An 11,425-nucleotide genomic window follows, 5' to 3' on the forward strand; every position below is an offset into this window, starting at 1 on the left:
TCTAACAATCTGTCCTCCATCTTTCAGCAAATCTGATGTTATATGGTCCTCACGAGCAGCTTTACCTTTTGCAGGCTCTCCGAGGCTTTTCTGACTTCTATAATTACTGGTGGGGTGTCATCTGGGTTACTGCTAGTTCCTATACTAATAAGGTCGGGGTTTTCCCGGCTACTGTACAGGTCTCTATAAAACGCCTCCGCTATTTTAACTATCCTATCCATATTGGTAGATATTTTGCCTTCTTTGTCCCGTAGTGCATACATCCGATTTCTGCTTATTCCAAGTTTCCTCTTCACTGCTATGATGCTTCCTCCATTTTTTAGACCGTGTTCAATTCTCTCCATGTTATACGTGCTTACATCAAATACCTTACGCTTATTAATCAACTTTGAAAGCTTTTACAGTTCTATTTTATTTGTTTACCAGAAAACTTCATGCTTTTACGCTTTTTAATGAGGTTCTTCATCTCCTTAGACAGCTTGCCAGTGTCCTGCCTAAGTGCTATACCTCCAACTTCCACTGCACACTCCGTAATGATACTCGTCAGATTATCATTCATTCGTCAACGCTAAGGCTGGTTTCCTCGATAAGAGCCAAGTACCTGTTCTGAAGTGAGACTCTGAATTCTTCTACTTTCCCTCTCAGTGCTAGCTCATTGATTGGCTTCTTGTGTATCAGTTTCTGTCGTTCCTTTTTCAAGTCTAGGCGAATTCGAGACCGTACCATTTTATGGTCACTCAATTGTACCTTGCCAAGCACTTCCACATCCTGCACGATGCCTGGGTGTGCACTCATTATAAAGTCTATTTCGTTCTTATTTTCACCATTAGAGCTCCTTTATGTCCACTTACGGTTTTCGGTAGAAGGTATTTAAAACCCCTAAATTATTGCGTTCTGTGAATTTTACTAGTACCTCTCCTCTGGCATTTCTAGTACCGATGCCATGATCTCTCACTACCTGGTCTCCAGCCTGCTTCTTCCCTACTTTTGCATTAAAGTCTCCAATAAGTATAGTATACTGTGTTTTTACCTTACTTATTGCCAATTCCACGTATTCATAGAAGCTTTCAACTGAAGCGTCATCATGGCTGGATGTAGACATGTACCGTAATTACTCGAATCTAACGCGCACCTTTTTTCTGGTTAAGCGAGTTCATAAATCGCATGCGCGTTAGAATCGAGTACGAGCAAAAAAATTACGGTCAATCTATTGCCATCGGCAAATCCGAAATGGCCACCCCCTTTGTGCGTCGGCATGGCGCGTCGGCCATTTCTGCCTATGTGTTTCCCATGTGCGCCACTTCGTACGTGTGCTGAGGAGTTCGTCATCTAGTAGTGCATTAGAATCGACGGCGTGGAAGGGCCGACTCCAAAAACTCGAGTGCACCACGATGCCGCTTTTAAAAGAAAAGTCATCGCGTGTGCAGAAACGGACGGAAATCGGGCTGCATCGCGGTCGTTCGGAGTTCCAGAAACGTGCGTGCGGGACCGGCGGAAACAAAAGCAGAAGATTGTCGACAGCAAAGCTTCACGCAAAGGCTTTAGTGGACCACAGCAGGGTCCGTTTCCGCAAATTAAAGAGCTGCTCGGCGAGTATGTGCTTGAGCAGCGAGCGGCACAGCGGCCCGTGACGACAGAACTGCTCCAAGTGCGGGCTATGCAATTAGTCTTAGAAAAAGGTCTAATGCGGAGCCAGTTTAAAGCGAGCAGGTGCTGGCTAACTAACTTTTTGAAGAGGAAAGGCTTTTCCCTCTGAAGGGGAACATGCATATGCGAAAAGTTTTGCGGAGGAGTACGACGAAAAGCTTCACAGTTTTCAGAGGTTCGTCCTAAACTTGCGGTGCAACAACGGCTACCTGCTTAGGCAAATCGGGAATGCCGATCAGACGCCTCTTTACTTCGACATACCTGGCACCACAACCGTCGAGAAGAAGGGGGGGGAAGCAAGTTCGCGTGCTGACATCAGTCCACGGTAAAACTTCAGTGACGGCAATGCTCTGTTACACGTCAGACGGGCACAAGCTTCGCCCGTACCTCATATTTAAATGGAAGACGCTCCCGGAAGAAGTCGTTTTTTCAAGTGGGGTGATCGTGCGGGCCAGCGAGAAAAATGGGTGCGTGTTGCAATCGATGTCTTTTTTTTTTTTTTTGCGGTGGAAATTGGGTGCGCGTTACAATCGAGGGCGCGGTAGAATCGAGTAAATACCGTAAGCCTGTACCACCTTCATCTTGTATCTCCTATTGAGTTTAATTATGATACCTACCACCCTTTCAATAATGCTATAGTATTCCTCTACGTTGCCAGCTATTTTTCTGTCAATAAGGAACTCCACTCCCAGTTCTCTTCTGTAAGCCATGCTCGGATAGCAAAGGACGTGCCCATTCTGTAGCACCGTATAGGCCTCATCGGTCCTCCTAACCTCACTGAGCCCTATTATATCCCACATAACACCCTCTAGCTTCTGGAATAGTGCAGCTAGACCTGCCTCTCTAAATAAGGTTCTAGCATTAAACGTTGCCAAGTTCAGGTTCCAACATGTACTCGACTGTAACTCTCTGCAAATGGCATCAGCACCTTGTTTTAAGCAAAAGTGATTCATACGGGGTCCACCAAGACTTCTCTGAGATCGTTTCTGCCACAGAAATGATGTTGGTAAAAGATGCCTGAGCACATGGCAAAAGAAGAACTAAAAGCAAAAGTTTCATTGAGGCAGACAACCTGGGGGTTGAACCCATGACCTTTTGGTACCAGGAGCTCCACATACAGCACTACGGAGACGTGTGCACAAGAGTTTTACAGACACATTATGGCTTTCACACATTCTCCATGAGAGGGAATCAAGCTACAAATTTACGTTCCTGAAGCACTGTGCATTAGTGTATGCATGAGGAGTAAATTAGCTTACCGTATTACTGGCCATTGTAGACCATGGAGTTTCTTTCCTCTAATGACATTTTGAAGAAGTGCATATCGAGTATTAGTATTTATTATGTGTATGTTGATGCCATCTTTCTGTGGGATTCACTGTAGGCTGTGTGCAGGTGCATGTTAATTTACCGCGAGGGTTAAATCTTGATCGTGGACGTTACTCGACACTAAGCAAATCAGCCACTATGTGTCAATGTCGGAGCATTCACCTTAAACAGTGATAGAGCTGCGAAATTCCAGTAGTGATTGTGCAAGCACTCGTAGATGAGTGTAGCATAAACAACCGACTGCTTCTGTGAAAGTATGTTTCAGTTTCCTGTTGATTCGATTTCGGAAACGGAGGGCTCAACTATGTTCTTTTTCTTCGCTAGTACTTTTCTGCGCAATGTATGGTGGTTCGGTACAGTTGACACATGACCACTGAGAATGTGCGTGCTGGCAGGCCTTAATAGCTACTTTCGTGATTCTGTAGATTTGGGTTGTGTGGGACAGTACAATGAGGCATGCATTCGTTTATTTGGACTACGCGATCCTTTTAATAATTGTATGTTCCTTGGAGATTCCATAACCTTGCGTATTGACTGTACCTGGTAGCACTAAAATGACTTGCTTTGACAACTGCCTCATCTGCCCGGCATTGTGTTTCAGTGATTGTGATTGTTTTAGCGTCTGCACACAAGGTCGTGGGTTAAATTTGAAGCCACGAACAGCACATGCTGGTGCATGGAATGGGAAAATATTCGTGTACTGAGAGTCAGGTTGCTCAGTATCGAACACCCTGTGTTTGAAATCAACCTGCAGTACTCCTAGTACGGCCCGGTCACCCTTCCAGCTCACCTCTTGCTTAGGAAAGTTGACCTCTGTTAACCCATTTTCTGCTTTTTCACTTTCAGCACATCAACGACATGTGCTACCGTATAGACCTCGAGTTGATCCTTTCAACAGCTGAAGCAATCGTAGAACAGCTCAAGGGTTCCACGAAGCTTCCTGAGTCGGTTCAAGAAGCGCTGGGCATACGCATTGCCAATGAAGCTGTGCCAGTCGATGCTAGTGATGGTCTTGTTGTTGGCAACGCCGGCATCAATGCACCTGCGTCTCCAGAGAGCCTTCGCGACGGGCAGCGGACGTGCAGTACTAGTTCCGTGGAGGTGCTTTCGGATGGCGACGTGGAGGCGAGGTACGAGCGCCACCTCCAGTTCTCCATTTGAAGTGCTCCTTTCGGAGGGCCTAACAGAACACATCAGCTGGGCTGGGGTGAAGGCATTTGAATGTAAGTGTGCTAAACACTGGGGCTCCATTGGGAACTTGAAACATTGACGAGCCTTACTGAGGAGCGTTGCAGTTTAGGCTAGTTGGTAGGACGTGATGATTGTTATAACGTGAGCTCAAAGCAACGACAAAGGGACAATAAGACGAGTGCTCGTATTCTTGTCCCTTTGCCGTTGTTCTGAACTTGCGCTATGACAATCTTTTTACTGAGTAACGTCACTTTTGTTTTACAATCCTTGTAATGCTGACTGCTATACCTTCGAACTGAAGAGAAGAAAAAAGCTGAGAAAAGTGAATTTCAGGTGTGTAAACACAGGTATAACACGACTCGAGCATATCAGGAAGCGTGGCTGTTTTTTATGCACATCTTGTTTTGCAACATCCTGCTCGGCTGTCTTTATCAAGTTTTTTTTTTCTTGCAAGCTTTGTTATAATTCGAACTATTGTTAATGTGTCTGCAGCCTAGTTTGGTTTGTGTGGCAAGTTCTGGACTGGAACACAGCCAAAGTAACTGGCAGTGTCTTGTAGACGGTAGAGAGGTTGCCCGCGTAAGAGAATATAGTAGTTTTTTTTTTATTCCAGAACTGTTCTTTGTTCGTTAGAAGTGATTGCAGATTTCGAGCATAGATGGCTGGTGATATGAGAAGTAGATAAGTAGGAAAGGAGAACACCATCGTGCTTGCATCATCGGTATATGCCAGCCATCCAAGTTACTGTCACTTTCATATCTAAAGGAAATGTTTCTTATGTAACGCTATCACAGACATGCATTTCATTAATTGTTTTTTTCAAGGCATAATTGACAGGTTACAGCACTAGCTAGATGAGGACAGAGGAAGAATGAGGTTGACATGAGCAATTAGAAATACGTATTGTCTAGTTTCTCACCTGGACAGGTTTTTCAGCGAACATGTTTCTTTGTTGTAGCGAGGTAGCACTTTTGGAATAAATTTTTACACATTACACTCAAGCATCTAACAAAGTTGCATCTTACATGAAAATAACTATCCAAAATTTTTTATAAATATACATTCCTAACACTACAGCTATTGCGAGACTATTCTTTGTTTGCTTCATTGTAACCGATATTTTTTTATATCTGTGTTGGTTATATCGATGTGAAAGCATACTCAGTGCTCATTAGTCCTCTTTTTTTATGTTTAGCCCATTAGCTTGTCAGTTATGAAGTGTCTCTTTTAGGGCATTCTCCATTCCTTGTCAGTTTCTTATAATGTTCATGTTGTTTTTGTTTCACATTGAAAGCTCATAAGTAAGTTCGAGTCTTGTTAATTCACAAGATTGGATAATGCAGACGGTTCTTTGGTCGTGGCTAACACATACTTTGTTTTAAGATGTCAAACTCTTGTTAGTTCAGTTAAATTTGGTTTGGACAATCCTGCTTGCATACCGACCAGGAAGCGCAGCTAACATGCGATGCACTAGAGCAAAAATGGCGTTAGCAGCCAACTGAAATGAGATGGCACACTCCACATTGCCAATGCATCAGTGCGAATCATTAGGTAACGACAGAAACGCCAGAACGCTTCTTGCCTATTGTGCCAAGGTTTCAGCGGCAAGAAAAAGCATGTCGTCATATGCTCACAGTGGCAATAGTCATGGCTATATGTAATAAGGTAGGAATGCAGTGCATGTTTTTGACTAAATAAGACACACTAATTTGACTGATTAAGAATAATTTCACTAATTTTGACTAATTACGGGGGTTTGTGCCACACTAGCACCGTGAAAAAGGTCACAGGGAGGACGTTAATTGCAGTGTTTACTCTGTTCACATGTAAAATAAGCACAGCATTCACCAATTCATCAAGAAAATGAAGCTGTGTTCATGTAATACACATGTGTGTATTGTTCTGGTGATACTTTTGGATTTTGGTTAGCACGCACTTTTTTCTGGTCCCATGAAATTCAAATCAATGAGCTTTCACTGTAACTGCAAAAACATTGCTCTTTTTATCTGCGACATGGTTTCCAGTTACATGAAAGATGACAGTGGTAAATTAGGAAAAGTGCGGTGTAGTGCAGCGCTCAGTAAGTCAAAAGTAATGGCAAAAAACTTCGGCATATGCATTCGTATACCATAGACCCCGGATATACATATTGAGTCCGAAGGGAACACAATAGAGTTCTATACATAGGTCGTTAGATAGATGAGATATTTTATATACCAAAAATATTCAAGGGCATTTTGCAACTATTGGGTGTACAAAATGCTTCCTTATATGTGAGCTCATTATGGGTTGAATCACGGTGTAGGAATATGGGTTGGATCAATATACGCAGTTTTAATGCAAGGTGTTTGCATGGTAATTCCAAAGCAATGTTGCAACTGTTCTCGATAGACAACCGTACAATAAGTTTGATAGTAGCGCTTTACATCATGGTGTTTAGACAAGTTATATTGCAGCAGTTTCAGTCATGATAATCAGTGTGCCATAGCGTGAACTGCGACATGCAAGATCTCGTACACTGACACATATGATGACTTCCGCATGGCACATTAAGGTGCGAGTTGATGTGAAACCGTAATTTTTGCACTTTGCTTAAAGGGGAAGCTTTTTCTTTAAAGTGCTCAGGTAATTTAAAAACGTTGGCTTTAATGATGTGCTTCTCTTTCAGCTCTTAGCCAACAGCTTGCTTCAAGGATACCCGAATAGCCTGGAGTGCAGCCTACTGTGTGACGGTGACATACTTGTATTTTTGTACAGAATGTGGAGTTTTCAGCTTTCGGAAATAGATTGTTGTGATAATGCCCTTCAAGATGTACGTTCCGGTCGAGAGTGAGTACTGCGAGTTCTACGAATACTGTTTGACATCTCTGACGAGTACTTTGTTCTGAGGCCTCAACTAACAATATTCCCTTTTGTTTGCACCAAACCATTTCTGCGATTACGCTTGCACGTTGAGTTACGGTTAATTTAGTGAATCGCTAAGAATGTTTGAATTTAAAATGTTTTGACACATTTATGAGAAGAGAGAAAAGCTGTTTGTTCTGCTTTCTGCAAATGAGAATACCAACTTCCACTTTGTCTATTGAACAAGAATATTTGCTAGTGTGTATTATTTTGTAATTGACATTCAGTTTTTGCTTAAAGCTGTTCATTTGTGACTTTATCTAGACTGATTATTTTCTATAAATTTTCTCTCGATATTTGTTGTTGATGTGCTAAATCTGCTGGTGCGTCAGCAATTATTTATGCAGATAAACTTCACATTTTCAGGTTCAGCAGCTCAGCGTCAGATTCCGCTTTCTGCAGGCAATCTGTTCAGCTGCACTTTTTATTACAAAGTGGTGTGTAGAATGCTGGAGTGTACAGTATCGTGTGTGTGTGTTTAATAGCGTGTTACCAGCGTTTTTTCTGACCAATATATACATACATATTTATATATATATATATGTATAGCCATGAGCAATTTGAAAATCGAACGCCATAATTTTCTTTGAGATACCAGAGTGAATAAACGCAGTTGACAATTTCAACTGCGTTCGCAACTCTAAATGATTAAGCAGAAGGGTGCCACTTGGTAATCAGTGCATTAGATCTTTATTCACACATCACAAGTTAAGGTTGCTTGATTGCACACTTGGCAATTTCTGTCATATTATTCATGAATGTACAAGCAAACAGCAGGCTCTTGCTATTTTTGTATTGCATTCCTGTATCTTTTGTAGTATTGTTTAGCTTTACACTTTTTGTATCAGTGAAGCGAAACTTTGTATTTGCTTTGTGCATTATGCCTTGCTGTAAGATATTTCATAGCCAAAATACATTTTGTGAGTTCTACTGTGCGTGTCTGATATGACCATCTGTGCCACACCAAATGACTACATTCATATTCTAGTTTGGTTATGTGAGCAATACATATCTATATGTACTACCTTGTTAACAGTACGCATTGAAGACCAGGTCAGAGTAATACACGCCAGTTTGAGGTGCTGATATTTACTCTGAAACCTTCGTTACGAGATTCTCGCTTTTTATATTTACATTACAGTTAGGGCCATTGTATGCTATGCTGTTATGCTCTCTTGTAGCTTTTCATTCTACAATAAGGTAGCCACAATATTGTATTAGCCAGCATTTTTTCAATCTATTTTATTCTGTCTTCGAAACCCATCTAGCCACCCTCCTCAGTTTTATTCTGTCCTTGGTTTAACTGTTTATTGCGGGGCTCACATTTTAGGAGAAAACTTTTGTGAATGCTACGGCATCTGTTTGGCTTACCATGTCTTGCAGCTTTCATTTTGCTTTACTGTAGAATTATGAGACATTTTGGTATATTGTTGGTATTCTACAATGCATGTATTGAAGAGATTAGTGCATTGAATAAGGAGTAAGCTTCTTGAAAATTTATTCACATATTGCAATCCTGAAAGCGTTTTTCTTGGCTTCATGCACGTAGTTACATGACAGATTTCTGATAAAGTAACTATATTGATCCTTTTATGTCATTGGCTACATGACGAATCCAGTAGGATTATATATATTATTGTTGGAGATTAGTGAAAGCATTGAAGAAGTGCTTTGTAGCTTTAATAAAGATGTTCTATGCACGTCTTCTCCTTAAGGTAATCCTTTTCAATTTTTAATATTCGCATGGAAATTAGTAACCCTGCACTTAAAGCCGTCAGATAGTCCACTGTCTACCTGCTACCATGCGCCAGCCTTTGTATTCTGTTGTATTTTTTGTATTCTGTAGCCCACCCTGCAATTAGTAGAACACAGATTAACTTCAAAGGTTTTCTTCACAGTACAAAAGCATAATTGATATATTTGTGCATTAGCATGTGCATATTTGAAACATTTGTGTGCAGTTAAACCCACACATATGGAACCTGAAGGGAATCGTAGAAGAATATAGGTAGGCCTTTCGCTAAGATATTTGATATATTGCAAAATATCAAGAGGATTTTACATCCACTCAATAAACAGAATAGTTAATTATATGTGAATTTAACCTGTGCAAATTTGACTGTGTGCTTATTATGCACAGCATTTTGTTTGTTCAGTATTGTAATACTATTAAGGCTGCTAGTCCGCGCTTCATTTAGAATTGTGATTGCTAAAGCACCGTATGTATTATGTATTTAGCGAGCTAGTGTCTTACTTTGAATCTTATGCCGTCGATGTCTCATAGGCAGCACTTGCATAGCAAGCAGGAGTGCATCTGTCTACAACCTGTGAATTGACTTGTGTACAATAGATCTGTAAATGAAACAGGCTTTACATATAAAACTGAAAATGTTTGTTGTTGTTGGAAATATATTGACGGTCGTACTGAGGCAGCTAAACATTACGGCGAAACTTATTTAAGTGTGTTCTACAACTAGCATTATGACATTATTAATTCAAAAGTCGATTCATTTACGCCTCTGCAGAAATGAACACATGGTGTTCAACGGAATGCGTTGGCAGGCAGTTGGTGTGAATTTATAGTGCTAATGCAGCGCAAAACAACACCACTGAAAAGAAGATAGAACACAGCGCTGCTCTCAACGTGAATTTATAGTGCTAATGCAGCGCAAAACAACACCACTGAAAAGAAGATAGAACACAGCGCTGCTCTCAACTGAGGTCATTTGACTGTAGCGCAGTGTTCTGTCTCCTTTCCTGTGGTGTTATTTTGTGCTAAATTAGCACTATGTACACATTAGGTGTCTGCCAGAATTCAGATGACCACGACAGTGACTGAGAATAAAGCCCAACATAATCGAACACTTAGTGTAAGGCATGCATAGTACTCTGTTATAATGCAGTTCAAAGTTATGCTATGTCAGTTCTTTTCCAAACATGCTGCATAGCTGGCTGTAAAAGGGCTGAGTCCCACTTTTTTGTGTTAGAATCTCTTGTGGCTTATCAGACGGCCTCAATCAAAACGATAGCGCTCATTGATGTGGGTATTGTAGTTAGTTCCGCACAATCAAATCGCTCTTTATGTTGTGTCCTACTCAGTCAACTACCCGTTAACTGAGTCCTTCTCATGCTGTTTGTGGTGTTCGTCAAGTACATGAGGTGTTGGTAGCACTTGTGTGTTTGGCTTTCTGTTGGTGCTGTGTAAGACAATTCCGCAAGGTCTGCAAAAGATACAATTGCTCGTTCTTGCAAATTATTGTAGTTTAACTCTAGATCAAAGTGCTAAGCAACAATGTAATTCATGGCGTATGTATATGGAAATAAAGTGCAAGCACATTCAATATTCCTTTCACTTTGTTGCTGTATGCTGTATTTTCAGATTTCACTTGGGTTATATGGGCCAAACGATATGGCTTTGAGTTCTACATGTTCACCGAAAATTTACCCTGTAATGCGCACGAACAGTTATGCCTTCAGAAAAAATGCAAGAAAATGCTTATTGTTTTTTACTCTTTTTGTACAGTTTATTTTAAGAAATATATTAATAAAAACTAGTTTGAGGCATAACCTAATTAGTAGTAATTGCAATTAATTACTGCTATATATATATGTCTATGTACCTTTTTCATAACATGTCAAACCTTCAATAGCCATTTATCATGACATCTACAGTGGCTTTATTGAAGTATTACATTCAATGCACCAAATGGAATAACAGCCGGCATTACACGCTTAATATTCAGTGTTGTTTGTTCAGAACTCTCCATGTACTGAGAATTAAAGGGACCCTGAAACACTTTTCTAAGTAGCCATGGAATGGACTCTGTAAAGTAGCTCATTCTCTCACGAACTCGCCACCTCAAACACTTTTAGAATGCATTCGGTAGGAGCGGAGTTACAAAGATTTGTCGCCCGCAATTGCACTCTCTCTTTTTCTCGTCACGACCAAAGCGCTGGAAGCTAGGCAGGGAGGGAAAGCACAAAGAAAGATAATATGTCACACATCTGATCACCCTGGATACTTTCTCTTTCTCTTTGTTTTCTTCAAATGCGAGACTCTTTAATGTGATCGCATGCACACGGGTGGATAAGTCGCGGGCACCCTAGCTGGCCCCAGTAATAACAAAGCTCCGCCATGCTCAAATCAGCTAATGGCTGATACTAGGCCTGTGATGTAGAGATTTTGAGTTAGTAGCACTATTTGTTGAGAGAACAGAAAGGGATTTTTAGCTGACTTTCAGAATTTGTTGTAAATTCCAGGCCGTGCACAATGCCAAAATATTGCTGCGGTATGAGCCGGGCTGTAGTATGTGCCGGGTAGGTAGAAGGGGAAGACGACGTTGTCTGGTGCAGC

The 11,425-nt window shown here is 41.1% G+C and overlaps 1 protein-coding gene across 4 annotated transcripts in view; it reads left to right on the plus strand.

Annotated features, from left to right (window-relative positions):
* Tbc1d15-17 (TBC1 domain family member 15/17) overlaps positions 1–10,412 on the plus strand; it is a 78,528-nt gene extending 68,116 nt beyond the window's left edge. For 3 of the 4 annotated variants that reach the window (XM_075871514.1, XM_075871510.1, XM_075871511.1), the window contains exons 15-16: positions 3,823–4,199; positions 6,836–10,412. In XM_075871514.1, coding sequence (XP_075727629.1) covers positions 3,823–4,137 — 315 coding nt within the window. In that variant the 3' untranslated portion in view covers positions 4,138–4,199; positions 6,836–10,412. The remainder of the gene's footprint in view (positions 1–3,822; positions 4,200–6,835) is intronic. The other variant, XM_075871513.1, reaches the window with a different exon arrangement.
* Positions 10,413–11,425: the final 1,013 nt, after the last annotated feature.

The sequence above is a fragment of the Rhipicephalus microplus genome, chromosome 8 (genome assembly GCF_043290135.1).
Source record: "Rhipicephalus microplus isolate Deutch F79 chromosome 8, USDA_Rmic, whole genome shotgun sequence".
Classification (NCBI taxonomy): domain Eukaryota; kingdom Metazoa; phylum Arthropoda; class Arachnida; order Ixodida; family Ixodidae; genus Rhipicephalus; species Rhipicephalus microplus.